This window comes from Xyrauchen texanus, chromosome 14 (assembly GCF_025860055.1).
Source record: "Xyrauchen texanus isolate HMW12.3.18 chromosome 14, RBS_HiC_50CHRs, whole genome shotgun sequence".
Taxonomy (NCBI): domain Eukaryota; kingdom Metazoa; phylum Chordata; class Actinopteri; order Cypriniformes; family Catostomidae; genus Xyrauchen; species Xyrauchen texanus.
Genome location: NC_068289.1, coordinates 19838290 through 19854458, shown reverse-complemented (window position 1 = coordinate 19854458; position 16169 = coordinate 19838290). Strand labels below are relative to the sequence as shown.

The window sequence follows — 16169 nt, the reverse complement described above, 5'->3', positions numbered from 1 at the left end:
TAATTAGCCCTTACCGGACTTTCTAGGTTGCCTATTAAAGCATGCAGACTGAATTTCATGCAAATGTAGCAGGTCACTTTTGCCAGGAAAATCCAAGGATGTGACGTTTATGCGTGCTCCTGAAAGTCTTGCCTCAGACAGTAATAGCTTCTCTTCTGCTATTAAACAGCGACAACAGTCTTAAATGCTAGATAATGTTATCTTAGAGATGGAATCCAGCAAACATCCGGCTCCAAACACAACAACATCTCCTACACACACTCTGAGCAAGCCAAAAAAAAAAGCATTTATCTACTGAATCACTTCTGGCTAAGCGGGAATGTGATCGTGGTTGAGAGAAAACTAGAGTGAACATCGGCAGAGCATTTTATTCCTTGAGGGACCTTTGTTCGGTTTTGGGGATCAAAACGGACCCTGAATTGGCATTCTTCTTATTGGGCAGGTAAGCTTACATAACTGCAAAGCATGTGAAATATAGTGCCACAAGGATTGATCTGTGTAATTTTAGCTAACTTGATATTGCCTGCTAATGCTGTCGAATTGCAAGCTACCTTGCTTTGTAACTTTCAAATAATTTCAACTATCTTCTCTTTATACTAAAAGTCAGGTTAATGTCAATGAAAATCTGTAATTATTCAGCAAGGTAAACTACAATAACACATTAAATGAATGCTAGACAATGTTCAAGCTCCATTCATTAGTGTAATGTAACTTGGTAAAACAGAAAATATAAACATTCTATTACTATAAAACAATAGCACATAGATATTTCTAAATGACAGTTGTGAATCACATAAATACTGATTTGTGTTAACATATTTATAATGTAGACTATTTTATAAACAGCAACTGTCATCATCCACCAAATTTAGCTAAAAGCTATTGATAAAGCTGGCTAGCTAGCTAACGCTGACATAGGCTATTGTATAAATACAGTCAATGTATCATGAAAAGAAAAGTGATTACTTCAAACTACAGTCTCACATAGTCAGACCTATATCCACACTTTGTTTTAGCCCTGTTCCAGCACTGGAGAGTCAAATATAATATACAGTCTCAAAGTTTGTAGTAAAACAATCATAACTGTGAAATTTTAATTATGCTACCTCATCTGTTAGCATGATGCCGGTGAATCACGTTCAGTTCTTTGTATGTTGCGTCAATGTTTAGGTCGATGCTCGCGTCCCAATGGAGTGTGTACATGATCACGATCAACAGGTAGATGGCTGCAGTTCACTTAACGGTCTCAGGTGTCATTAATAACAAAAGTTTCTGAATCTTACATACTACACCTTTAAATCAATTCATTAATGGTCCACTGACTATTAGAATAAAGAATGTAATAATGCTGTGCTGTGATTTACATTTGAGTCAGAAGTTTACATACAGTAAAGGTTTAAGTCATTAAAACACATTTTTAACCACTCCATACATTTAATTTTAGCCAACTATAGTTTTGGCCATTCATTTAGTACATCTACTTTGTGCATGACATGAGTCATTTGACATACACTAAGTTACCTGTGCCTTTAAGTAGCTTGGAATATTCCAGAAAATTATGTCAAGCCTTAAGAAAATTAGCTTCTGATAGGAGGTGTACTGAATTGGAGGTGTAGCTGTGGATGCAGTTTAAGGCCTATCTTCAAACTCAAGCCATCATACCACTCAGATGAACATAGTTTGGTGCAAAAAGTGCAAATCAATCCCAGAACAACAGCAAAGGACCTTGTGAAGATGATGGAGGAAATAGGTAGACAAGTATCTATATCCACATTAAAATGAGTCCAATATCATCATAACCTGAAAGACTGCTCAGCAAGAAGCCACTGCTCCAAAACCACCATAAAAAGACAGGCTACAGTTTGCAAGTGCACATGGGGACAAAGACCTTACTTTTTGGAGAAATGACCTCTGGTCTGATGGAACAGAAATGGAACTTATTGGCCATAATGACCATCGTTATTTTGTGGAGGAAAAAGGGTGAGGTTTGCAAGCTGAAGAACACCATCACAACCGTGAATTATGGGGGTGGCAGCATCATGTTGTGGGGGTGTTTTGTTGCAGGAGGGACTGATGCACTTCACAAAATAGATGGCATTATGAGGAAGGAAAATTATGTGGAAATATTGAAGCAACATCTCAATGTTCAACATCAGCCATGAAGTTAAAGCTCGGTCGCAAATAGGTCTTCCAAATGGACAATGACCCAAGTATACCTCCAAAGTTGTGGCAAAATGGCTTAAGGACAACAAAGTCAAGGTATTGGAGTGGCCATCACAAAGCCCTGACCTTAATCTGATTCTTTGACTGAAGAAGCGTGTGCGAGGAAGGCGGCCTACAAAACCTGATTCAGTTACACTAGTTCTGTCTGGAGGAATAGACCAAAATTCCAGCAACTTATTGTGAGAAGTTTGTGGAAGGCTACCCAAAATGTTTTACCCAAGTTAAACAATTTAAAGGCAATGCTACAAAATATAAACGAATTGTATGTAAACTTCTGACCTACTGGGAATGTGATGAAAGAAATAAAAGCTGAAATCATTAATTATCTCCAATATTATTAGGGTTAGGTTTAGGAGTAGGGTTATGGTGGTCACACTCTGGACAATAGTGCCACAGCGCATCAAATTTTATGGAAAATATGCGAGCTGCATTCCGTGACACGGCAGAAGTTTAATGATTCCGGTGTGCCCTAAGTAACCTAAGAATTTAGTAATGTGATTTCTTTTTATATAAAGTAATCAGTAAAGTCAGTAATCGGATTAAAATTATAAAAATTATTTTTAATTTGCAGTGGATTACTTTGAGTAACTAGCCCAACACGGATTATACACTGATGAGCCCAAACATTATGACCACTCACAGGTGAAGTGAATAACATTGATCATCTCCTTACAAGGCCACGTGACAAGGTCTGGCTAGATTATATGGTAAGCGAACAATTAGTTCTCGTAGTCAGAGTGCTGAATGCAGGAGAAATGGGCAGGAGTAAAGACCTGAGCGATTTTGACAAGGGCCAAATTGTTATAGCCATACGACTGGGTCAGAGCGGTCATCTCTAAAACTGCAAAGCTTGTGGGATGCTCCTGGTCAGCAGTGGAGAGTACATAACGACAGTGGTCCAAGGAGGGACAAACCACAATCCGGTGACAGGGTGTTGGGTGCCCAAGGCTCATCGATGCATGAGGGCAATGAAGGCTAATCCCATCTGGTCTGAACCAACAGAAGGTCTACTGTGGCACAAGTAACTGAAAATTTTAATGATGGCTACTGGAGGAATGTGTCACAACACGCAGTGCATCGCACACTGCTGAATATGGGGCTGTGTAGCCGCAGACTGCTCAGAGTGCTCATGATGACCCCTGTCCACTGTCAAAAGCAGCTACAATGGGCATGTACTGGACCAGCGGAGGAAGTTCGCCTGGTCTGGTGAGTCCCGCTTTCTTTTACATCATGTGGACGGCCGTGCAAGTGTGTGCATTTTATCTGGGGAAGTGATGGCAACAGGATGCACTGTGGGAAGATGACAAGCCGGTGGAGGGAGTATGATGCTCTGAGTCCGGCCATTCATGTGCATGTCAATTTGACACGTGCCGCCTACCTAAAAGTCATTGCAGACCAGGTACACCCCTTCATGGCAATGATATTCCCTCATGGTAGTGGTCTCTTTCAACAGGATAATGCCCTTCCACACTGCACAAATGTTTCAGGGAATGGTTTGTTCAAGGTGTTGCCCTGGCCTCCAAATTCCCCAGATCTCAATCCGATTGAGCATCTGTGGGATGTGCTGGACAAACAAGTCCAATCCAATCCATTACGAGGCTCCACCTCGTAACTTACAGGACTTGAAGGATCTGCTACTAATGTCTTGGTGCTACAGTGGGTCGGCCCTGTTTTGGCAGCAGGTGGTCATTTTGTTTTGGCTCATCAGTGCAAGCCTTTTTGAAAACTGTTGAAGTAACTTAAAATACCTTTAAAATGCATTATATGTACAGTTTTAAATTAAAGTGCAATACAAAATTGTTATAAAAGGAAAATATAACAGTCTATTAAGAGTTCTTCTTATTCCACTTTGGGAGTATTTTGGTTTAATAATGCATCTGTATCCTGAAATTCCCTCTCACACATAATGTGACCCAATGCAGCTATGAGCTCTGAATTTTAATGTGTGTTGTGTGTGTGTGTGTGTGTGTGTGAAGTGGAGCTGGTGGTGAGCTCTCAGCCCCTCTTCTTATTATAAAGATATGCCAGCTTTGTTTTCAGTCTCTACCATGATGGACTTGGCCGAGGGGGAGGGGGGGTTTATCCTCTTATGAGGCAATGTGGCACAACATGCCCAGGCACTGGGGTTGGCACACTGGCAGTCAGCCAAAATAACAGCTCACAGACTCTCGCAAATGCACACACACACAGACAAAAGCAAAAGAGAAGAAAGCATGTCAGAGCTCAACATTGAATGCAAATTTCTACATCAAATGAGATTTCACTGCCCTAGTTTCTGGTGGCATCACAGAACGAGAGAGAGAGGCAGAAAGAGAGAGAGAGAGCGAATAAAGGGGGTGAGATGAGAAAATGAGGTGGAAACAAGTAGCATAAAAGGGGTCTTAGAATAAGGGTATTTTGAACACAAGCTGCTCTCAGAATAGTTTTATGCATTATGCATGAAGCCCGGTCATGAAAACATACACGTCGGCCACATTATCCTAGAAATAAATCATTAAATCACACACAACTGACCATGATCATTCCTTACAGAAAATGTGTAAATGAAGCCAAGATGAACAACTAATGTGTTAAAATAACCAAATGGACATACAGTATATATAAATAAGGATTGATTAATACTAGCAATGAAGAAAAAACATTTAATAAGAATGCTAAATAAAAATTAAGAATGAAGATAAAAACTATACACAAACTTGAATGTTGCTTGAATGAAATCAATCTCTCAATGCATCAATCTCTCAAACCTTAATAACTTAAATGGTTCTCCGGTGTGACATGCATTTTTGAAAGTATAAATATTGTAGTCTCACAATTAATATAAGGTCATAAAAGCTACATGCATACTGTAATAACTATAAAATAATTAGCAAAATATTTTTTCACCACAGGACACGCTAACTTCCTAAAAGTATTTAATGTCAAATACCCATGGTTCTCTCTATAAGGGATATACATTTTATTCTAAATGCATTTATCTGTCTGTTATGGTACTCTTTTCACTGCTCAAAACAATTGGTTCCTCTGCATGTAATCCAGACTATGTTCACTCCACAGGCTAATGTGCATTCACATACAGTATACATATATGAGCTCTGAATCTCCATTACTCAAACTCATCATGTGTATGAATAAACACAAGTATCATTGCTTTAGTATCACAGCCTTATTGAGGAATCCTCACTTCAGCCCCTTATACAACCCCTAATCTGTCCTAATGCACTCAGTAAAAACTATTTAACACTTTAGATGGGGTTTAGAGAGTGAAGGGTTATAGCTTTAATAACACACGCATTATATTACAAACAAAGGGACGTAGCATCTGTCATAACTGTAGCGGATGCCCACTTCTGGGAGATAATCACTGCTTTTCAAAGACCCTCTGTCCTTAATGTGTCCTGCCCACTTTTCAAATAGTTCCTAAACCCCAGTAAAATCATGTGAATGTACAGTATATGTAGTTGTAGATGACATCCAGTATGCACCTTTAAGCGTAGATCATAATTTTGGTCGAAAATATTTACAATGGTTTAAAATGTTAGTGTTTGTGGTGGAACAATTGGCTGATTCTAGCACAGTTCCTTTTAAACAAAAGAAACCCTCTTAACCCTCCTTTCCTCTTAAAGGTGAAGTGCGTAAATTCTGTACCTTTAGTGGCCCTGAATAGATTTGCAAACAGGTTTTTCATACACAGCAAAACAGGCAGCACCGCCCCAAACTCTGGAGCGGGAATGACTGGTTCCGGAAGTAAAAATCCCATACATTTTCTACATAGGTAAATTAATTATTAACAATAACTTATAAACCTTTAAAGACAGACCAGCTACAAGGCTGTTAATAGATGGTTTAAGTTGAAGCTATCAGTCCACGGTATTTCAATTTATTTTAATTACGTTTAATAGCGGAATTTATGAAGAACTACACTATCCATAATCCAGAAGAGAGATCCACCAATCAGAGAATTTCTGACAACAAAGCACGGCAAAAGAGCTCTGCAGTGACCACCAAAACACCAAACTACTTATATACTTATTTTAAATGTCTGAATATTGAAAAAACTTGAAATACACTTTTTCTAAACTTCTAATTAACTATTTTTAATCAATAGTTTTCTATTTTTCCATTGATTTTAATTTGATTACGTCCTTCACAATACCTCATGGGATTGTAGTTCATTCCCTCATGGAAGACTTGTAAATTGACAGTCTTGTAAATATTTGTCAGATTTTTTTAATACTTTATTTTGCTTCAAATCAAAGTTTGTAATATTGTGATTAACCTTGAAGCTGGCTGGTTTGATTCATGGTTCATTATGTTTTTATGAAGCATTTTATAAAATCCCTGTGGACAGAATTAATGGGAAAATACTTCCGGAACCAAGATGGCAGAAAAAGAGGGTGGGCTCAGATGTGGTCTATTGTTGAGCCAGTGCTGGGCTGTCCAAACACAGAGCAATAGTGCTTACATTCTTCTCGTTATATAAAAATATATATGATATAAACCATGACTAAAAATAAATCAAAATGATACTTCAGAAAGCTACTTTGATGACTCTTAGAAGGGGATCCCAGATCAAATATTGTATGATTTTATGGTTTTACATTAGTAACAAAAACTGCAGTAACTGTCGGATGGAAATGCTGATTTCCATGGTAAATGATTTGCGGTGTGGTGTGTTTGTTAATTACCTGCACATTTGACTCCCTGAGCGATGAGTCCCCACATGAAGTTGGCACAGTACTCACACCAGTGTGGCCCTCTGAAGGTGTGCACCTGTAATACAACACCCAAACACAAACATATACAATACAATAATAACTTTTCCACCAATGAGACTTTTAAACCAGCTAATAAAGATCAATGTGTGATCAGATCTGTGTCAAATCTGACTGCTGTTTAATCTATTCACAATTAAACAACAGAGGGGGGGGGGGGTTACAGTGCCATTAAAAATGGCACTTCATTAAAAAAAACATTTGTCGACCCCTGCTCTACCTCTACCATTAATTATCTGGTGTTCTGAAATATTGTATTGTTTACAGTCATGCCAATAAAGCTATTTCATTTGAATTTGAAATCGAGAGAGAGAGAAAGAAAGAGAGAGAGAGAGAGAGAGAGAGAGAGAGAGAGAGAGAGAGAGAGGTGGGGCATTAATCATGCCCTGCTCTCTCCTCACCACCAGGTAACAGTTCGTCCAATCAGAAACACCTCCAATGCGACGAACCGCTGGTGCTCTGAGCTTATGTAGCAGACTCTCTAGGTCTTGCAAAGGAAACTGGAAGGGTTTGCTAAAATATAGGACTGCTAGCAGCACCATCTTACTATAGATGATGAAATCAGTGCACATGAAACTGACACCAGCAGACTAACCAGAGAGATGTGCCCTATTTACATAAAAAGGACGTCTGAGAAATTGAAATTATTTTATATAAATTCAATATATATCATTAAAATTTTATTTATAACAATACAAAAAGTGATTTTAAAAGTCAAAATATTGTTTGTTTTATTTCCATCTCAATGAGCATAAGCCTGGCACTGGCCTGCATTCCACAGCAATCCATTTTACAATTGAGTATGTCAATCAGTCTGAGGTAGAGTTGAGAGATGTTCTCAAGGATATGTTTTTGCGTCCATCTGCAACATTTTTGTTTGTCTAAGTACACATATGTCAGATGGTCGCTTTGAGCATCTAACTTTGGTAGCATCACGTCATATTGATGTTCAGTGTCTTGCGCCATTAACTGTGTAAAGATAAAAGTGGTTTGAAACTTTGAAAAACGCATCAAAGTTCCTCTGCATTTGGAGTTACGCTCATTGCTGCTGGCTCATTTTGTGCTCCTGCTCTCAGTCAGCGTGGTTTGTTGCCTATAGAGCTGGATTTGTGGCAAAGTCTTTATAGCAAATCAGTCTTTTCGTGGCCATCTTTGGAACGCTCTCGGGCAGGCTGGGCAGTTATTTTTCTTTGTAAACAAGCGACAAATCTCAAAAAACTTATTTCAAATCAGTAATAAAATCTGACAACACTGGTATTTTAAATTGTGTTTAACCTCAGATTACGGCAAAAAATGTAATATTCTCGGCTTGTCGTGCATGCAAGTTCTCAAGTTGATTGGTAGGTGATGTCCGTTTCTAAAAGGTTATTGGCTCTTTTAACTGTATGGCAGGACCTCCTTTTCTACATCCGTTGAGTGTTCCAATTCCCATTCATTTTAATAAAAGTGGCCTGTCTCTGCTAAATAGTCTCTGGTTGCGCTGACTGCACCCTGCTGATCGTGACTCATGAAAAAATAAAGGTGGTACTTCAAGCTAGAATTGCTTCGATGGTTAGGAAATGCCAGGTCAGAGGGTATGATTAACTGCATTTTTAATGCAATACTTTATATATAATTAATTTATTTTAATTGAAAGCCCTACGTTATTTTTTTACGTAATTTCTAGTATAGCCAGGCTCTTTAGGATGATTGATTCTGATTCTGGTCAATCACTGCATTCTGCGGCCGATATATTTTTTCTGTATAATAATGATCACTAAACTTTCTTATTGACCATTGTTCTAGGCAAAACGATTCCCTAAATAGCCATTCTAGTTTCATGTCTCCAGTATCACTCTGCAGTCCCTCTTGTCTCACATAATAAAATAATTTCATCTCAAATCAATATTTCATTTCCACTTATTTATTTATGGTAAGTAGCCATGTAATAAGATGGATAATGTAAAGACAGCATTACAATATAAACACCTTTAAGTTGATAAAAAAGGCTCCCTTTGCTTCCCATTGGGGTTTGATAATGACTGGCTGACTGTACATTATCCCTTGTACATCTTGTATGGTTTTATGGGTTATAAAAGCTAAGTACTTTGATCAAAATTTCTTCCAATAATAACTAGATTCAGATGTTTCAATGCAGATGCAGACATTCAGAAGCTTCTGGTAAATTACTAATAAACCATGATACTAATAGAGAAAGAAAGCATGAGAGAAAGAAAGGAGTAGAAAGAGCTCTTTGTGGGGTCAGCAGTCTGTGAGGTTTTGCGGTACCTCAGACTCCAGTACCTGCTGATGATAAAAGCCAAATGAGGAAACACTGCTACATTTCCCAATCCTTTAACAGTTCCTAATCTCTCCATCTGTCACCCAAAAAAACATCTCTCATTCTCTCTATATCTGTATATCTCTCTTTATCAGTATTTCCCTCTATTTTCTGAAACCCAGAAAAAAATTACTTTTCTTAAACCTCGGGCTAAACTGGTTGTAAATAACCCATTACTCAAACTATGGTAACTTTAACAAACCGTCTCCTGAGCCTATATCCACTACTACGGCAACAACACATCCCTGGAGACGTATTTAAAATCACATTTGGGTAGAATTTGCATAACATCCTCATATGTGCCAGAAGTGTCACAACAAGCAACTATTTACAGAAAATTGTAATGGATCACTACAAAATTGATTTTGTTTTGTAAAAATGCAATACAACTCTTATAAACCACTAACAGTAAGTGGGTGATTGTCATGAAACAAGTCAAGAAAATGTCCTGGTCCATTTTTACTCTAAAACCAAAATAAACAAAAAACACATTATATTGAAAATGAACCCTATTTTTTAGGTCTCTAGACAGGCTTCATGAAATTCATACAAGTGAACTCAAAGAGAGAGACTATAAACAAGATTTGTTTTAGTATATTTTAACCATATGAATTTCATGAATTTAGTAGTATTATGGTATTAGTATTTTGGTCTAATTTTCCATTAAAATGACAAAAACATCCTAAAAACAATACACATTAAAAAACTGTAAATAAACTGTCCATGTAAATAATCATGAATATCTTGAATTAAGTTTATTTTTCTTACCCCTTTGATAAACAGATTTGTTCTTATTTAAACCAAAATCTAACAAAATGTAGTGTAGGTGAAAAAATAAATAAAAATTTCAGTAGGGTAAGAAAAATAAACTTCATTGAAGAAATATTCTCTGAAAACAAATATTAATATCTTACAGAATTCTGCTTCTCAGGAAAATGTATCTTGATGTAAACATAATACGTTTTAGTCATATAATCAACGTTAAACCAGGCCGGAGTCTTACCTTGAAGTTGTGGACTTTCTCATATTTGGGTGCGCGCTCGCTCTCCTTCAGCGTGGCTCGGCGGACCAGCGAGGTGAGCTGTGAATAAGCAAACAGTTTAAGAGGCTGCCAGAGAGTGGCTGGAGGTTTCTGAGGGCTCATCTTCATCCCCAGAGCCGCAGCCACCATCCCCTGCTCCCTGCCCTCTGCCTTGGCCTTGTGCACCAGGGACTTCTCCTCCTTATGGAGTGTGTAGAACTCGCGGGACGGCATCTCACACGCTTAAGCACCGATTCCACGGAAAAGAGACCAACTATGGCACAGACTCCAAGATAAACTTTCAACGACTTCCTTAACAGAATAATCTACATCATTTAACAGAAATCTGAGAATAAGGATGCCAAACCAATATTTATGTCTCCAAACAAACCAAAAACCCAAGTCCAGACAGCCCAAACAGAGTTTTCTCCACAAACGTATGTGTATGGGTGTGAACGCGTGCGTCCTCTGTGGTCCTGAGTGTGTCAGAGACACCGTGTGTGTGAAGCCCCTATGTGTCGCGCTCCCTAGGCATCTATATGCAGATGAGATGAGTTGTTGAGTTAATCCCGTCCTGCCAGCGAGCAGCAGATATCCTCTCTGGAACGCTGCCTCAAAGAGAGAAGGAGAGAGAGACGGGCGGGGGAGGACCCAGCTACAGTCACACTGAATTACAAAGCTCAAACCAGCCAATCCCAGCAGAGCTGGGTGGGGATTATCAGAAAGCACACCATGGTCCTACAGCAACCAACCCCCCCAATCCACTGCATAAGTGGGCAGAGAGAGAGAGAGAGAGAGAGAGAGAGAGAGAAGTGAAGGGGTAGATGATAAGGAGTGGGATGGTGATGAGAGGTGAATGAGTCATGAGAGGTGGATGAGCTCATACTCTGCTAATAAAAGCACAAAGCCCATCTTATGAATGTACTACAACCACAATCCAAACTATATACTTATTATTCTCCATGGAAGAGGTGATTCTGATTGGTCCATCGCATATGCATAATGACCATTAAACTGTAAAATTGACAATTGTGAAAGGCAACTGACATCCTAACGTAACTGTGCTAGTTTCATGTCTTACGTTAAGGATGGGAAATTTATATTGCAATACTCTTATCGATAATGACATATTTTACGGAAAGTGATTCAAAAACGAAGTTAAATTATTTAAAGTATAACGAAGGCACTCTCATCCAAGACTGAGAAAAAAGTACTTTTAAGGCAAAAAAAATTACATCAAAGCAAAAGTAATTAATAATGGATATAAATAATATCATGATTATTAGGGCTTGGTATTGATGATGAAAATCCCAGGAGATCAGCAGTTACAGAAATACTCAAACCAGCCCGTCAGGCAACAAAAATCATGCCACTGTCATAATAAATGAGATCACATTTTTCTCTATTCTGATGGTTGATGTTAACTGAAGCTCCTGACCCATATCTGCATTATTTTATGCACTGCTGCCACACAACTGGCTGATAAGAATCACATGAATGATTGTTGGTGCCAGACGGGCTGGTCTGAGTATTTCTGTAACTGCTGATCTCCTGGGATTTTAACAGACAACAGTCTCTAGAGTTTACTCAGAATGGGCCAAAAACAAAAAATCATCCAGTGAGCGGCAGTTCTGTGGACGGAAACATCTTGTTGATGAGAGTGGTCAACAGAGAATTGCCACACTGGTTAGAACTGACAAAGGCTACAGACCTCAAGAGAGCTGTTCACACCAGACATACTAAGTATATGGCTGAGCTGAAGCAGTTCTGTAAGGAAAAATGGTCCACAATTCCATCTGAACTTTGTGTAGGTCTAAAAAAAGCTACCGTTAACACTTGGTTGAGGTTATTGCTACCAAAGGAGGATCGACCAGTTATTAAATCCAAGGGTTCATTTACTTTTTCCACAGCACTGTGAATGTTTAATGGGATGTGTTCAATAAAGACATTAATGATTAATTGTTTGTGTGTTGTTAGTTTAAACACATTGTGTTTGTCTGTACTTGTGACTGATGAAGAGATCACATTTTATGACCAATTAATGTAGAAAACCATCTAATTGAGTGCACATATTTTTCTTGCCACTGCGTGTGTGTGTGTGTGTGTGTGTGTGTATGTATGTATGTATGTATGTATGTATGTATGTATGTATATGTATGTATATATATATATATATATATATATATATATATATATATATATATATATATATAATTCATTATTCATTTCATGTATGTGTTTATTTAGTAAGTAGCCATGTAATAAAAGCGATACTGTACTGTCCGTCGGTCAGTCAGGATCATAGAAGAGTGGACACTAAGCATTTCCAGGCCGGATCTGCTCACTGTGCAATCAACTTCCTGCTTCATATAGAAGCACATCACAGTCCTTCCCTTTCTCTCTTACCCCTCTGATACTCTAGATCTGCCTTCATAAATCACAATGAGAGCACCAGCCAAAAGGTTGTGGATCATTCCCAAAAAGATCAGGACAGAGATTACTTGTAATCAGCATCTTTGTTTCAGTATTTCCCCTATTTATTATATCTGATCTCAGTTAGTTTAATTCTTAATTAATCTCAGATTTAAGACCTATCTAGATCCATGTGTGATGCTTCATTCAGCATCTATAACGCCACACCAGAGCTCTGTATGTTTAAGGTCATGTGTGCTGTGTCAGCATTATTGTGCTGTACTTTAATTTAAAATAATCCTTGAGAGAATTGCATTTCTCCATTGATTGCACAAGATCCTAGTATGCACATGGCTGGTGATGGGAAATTACATTATTGCAATTGAAATGGCATAAAGAAAACAAGGGACATGTCGAAATAACCGTTTGTGCTAATCAACATTATGCCACAAATGCTGTTGATTGGGCTTAACTTGTATTGAACCCAAAATATTCTTTTAACACTAAGTTTCAATAACACACTTCAAATCATCAATAACATCTGACAACAATGGTTGCAATTTTTAAGTTCTACTCCTTTATACTGTCTCTGAATTTATTTTAAATCAAATTCATTGTGACTCAAACTTTTTCATTGTTGTCTCAGTCTGATTATTCATCCTCTATATCCTCTGAAAGCTATAAGTTGGATCCAGACATGCCAGCACACACACACACACACACACACACACACACACACCTTTGATCAATACCAGAGGACTCGATTCTCTGCAACCCTAGTGAGCAAAGAGCACAAACAGAGTGCTGGTTAAGATACCTCCCACCCGTTGACTTCAGATCAATAAGCCAAATGAAGGCAGAGAAGATGAAACTGCTGGAGCCAAGATGAAACACTCAGCTTTGAAACCTTCGGTGCTGCAGTCCCCCAGCACACCTGATGAAACCCTCACTCCCTGACGAATACCTGCACCAGGTAGCTTCACACAGTGACCCGAATCCTTTCATATAGACATGGCTGCCCAACGTGGCAGCAGCAGGAAGTTTGAGGACCGCTGTGTCTAGCCATCTGTCTGGCAGGAAGTGGAATTTTGACCTATCACTAATTGACAAGATTGATCTTCTGGTTTCTCAAATGTGTCTAGAGCAAAACGCTGGTCATAAAACAGGGGGAGGCAAAGAATGGCTAATTGCAGCCTCTTTCCTTTATTTTACCAAAATGAAACCAGAGAAAGTACATCGTTTTGTGCGATTGCTCATACACTTCGACACCAATCACCTGATGGGTTTAGACGAGTTTGACATTCTCTGAGTTAGATTAGCCCAGAGAGAGGGTGAAAAAACATGCACAGAATCAAACACAAAAACACAATTTGGCCATATTTGATCATATGCTGGTCCTCCTAATATTGAAATACTTTTGGCTATCTCAACTTAATATGCAGAAAAAACTATAAATAAGCCTTACAAAGGTTTATTCTTAGGTTGAATGGCCCTTTGGCAGTTTCAAAAAGGTTGGTTGTTCACTATCATATTATTTTCATGTTAAAGTGTTGTGGTTATTCTTTTTAAGTTTCAAAAGTGTCATACAGCCTCAACTGCTCCTTAAAGGGTAACTAAACACCTGCTCAGAGTCTGACTCCACCCACTAGAAATATTTGAAAATGCAGGAAAAGTGGTCAGACCCCGGCGGGGATAGAGGGAACGAACCGAGTGCGGGGGAGGGGGGGCACCTGAGACTCATAGTGACGGATTAATTGACAGCTGCTGTCAAACTCTATGTTATTACTATTCCTCACACGGTCGCAAGACGACATGTACATGAATCTGGCGTGGTGAGATGGAACCTGCTTACGTCAGCTGTCACCGCTTACGTCACAAAGTACCGCAACAGCCAATAGGAAAATTCAACTGCAGTAGCCACCGTTCAACCTGAAGAGGGCAGCACTCAGACGTTTTTACACCATATATTGTAGAATTAAAACACTTTATACACAAATGTCAAAAAAATTACTTGAATCAATGACCAGTACTAATAAAGCCCCATGCTTACAGATCATTAACTAAAAAAAGTTGGTTTAGGGTTTATTTACCCTTTAAATATGGGACAATGGGTGTTCTGATGGGTGGCTAATACAAAAGAGATGAGACAGCTCCCTTACAAATATACACTTTATTGTTTTTCGCTGTGCTCCTCATAATGCCCTCTTCTTACATAATAAAATAATTAAATCACACATTAATATTTTGAGAGCAATGATGTATTTCTTTGGCAAGTAACCGTGTAATAAGCACAATTCACTACACATAGAGTCCTGATCATGGTCTATTTTGCAATAAACATTGTTGACTATACAATTCCTTACATATCAAACAAGTACAAACAGACAAAACAATAGTATTACATTTGTTACTCACCAGCATTACTGTCATGTTGACATTGTTGCCACTGCTATATCTTTCAATATACACTGATGAGACAAAACATTATGACCATTCACAGGTGAAGCGATTAATACTGATCATCTCCTACCAAGGCCTCTTTTAGCAGGATAATGCGCCCTGCCACACTGCATACATTCTTCAGGAATGGTTTGATGATGAAGAGTTTAAGGTGTTGCCCTGGCCTCCAAATTCCCCAGATCTCAATCCAATTGAGCATCTGTGGGATGAGCTGGACCAACAAGTCTGATCCACAGTGGCTCCACCACTCAACTTACAGGACTTGAAGGATCTGCTGCTAATTTCTTGGTGCCAAATACAACAGGACACCTTCAGGGGTGTTGTAGAGTCTATGCCTTGGCAGATCAGTGCTATTTTGGTGGCACGTGGAGGACCAACAGCAAAATAGGCAGGTGGTCATAAAGTTTCTTTGCAAAGTCTGAATCATAAAAGTTCACAAAAAAATCCTTGGATAAAAGTGCAGAACAAAACATAATCCCACACTGACCTGTTCAGGAACTTTGTTTAAATCAGCCACTCATTCTTCACATTGGGGTCCTTTAGAAGTCTATGTAGAGATTATTCTGGTGACCTTAATTGACATCTTTATCTTTTCATTGGTTAAAAGCAAACTGCAGTTCAGTTTTTGCAGAGTAGAAATAACAAATGCTCTTTTTGAACTGGAGAGGACGTTTTCAGTTCTGAAATTTACAGTATGTTTTACAGTATGTAACCTCTTATGTCAAAATATCAAGGAAAATGCGATTCCTTATGATATGACCCCTTAAACGATTCGTCGCAGTGCTGTACATTTGACCCAGAGAATTCCATTGTATGTGCATTACATTATTTTTACAAACTGAGGGATAAGTCTTACTTCTTTTCAGTGTGGTAATAAACATGTCACAGATACAGCCCAAAGAGCTTAACTTGTATTGAACCAGAAATATTTATTTGAACCACATTAAGCATTTTCACG

At 38.5% G+C, this 16169-nt stretch overlaps 1 protein-coding gene across 1 annotated transcript in view; it reads right to left on the bottom strand.

Moving 5' to 3' along the window:
• chn1 (chimerin 1) overlaps nt 1-16169 on the bottom strand; it is a 90242-nt gene that overhangs the window by 14866 nt on the left and 59207 nt on the right. The window contains exons 7-8 of the mRNA XM_052142343.1: nt 10322-10399; nt 6912-6996 (exon numbers count right to left, since the gene is read on the bottom strand). Coding sequence (XP_051998303.1) covers nt 6912-6996; nt 10322-10399 — 163 coding nt within the window. The remainder of the gene's footprint in view (nt 1-6911; nt 6997-10321; nt 10400-16169) is intronic.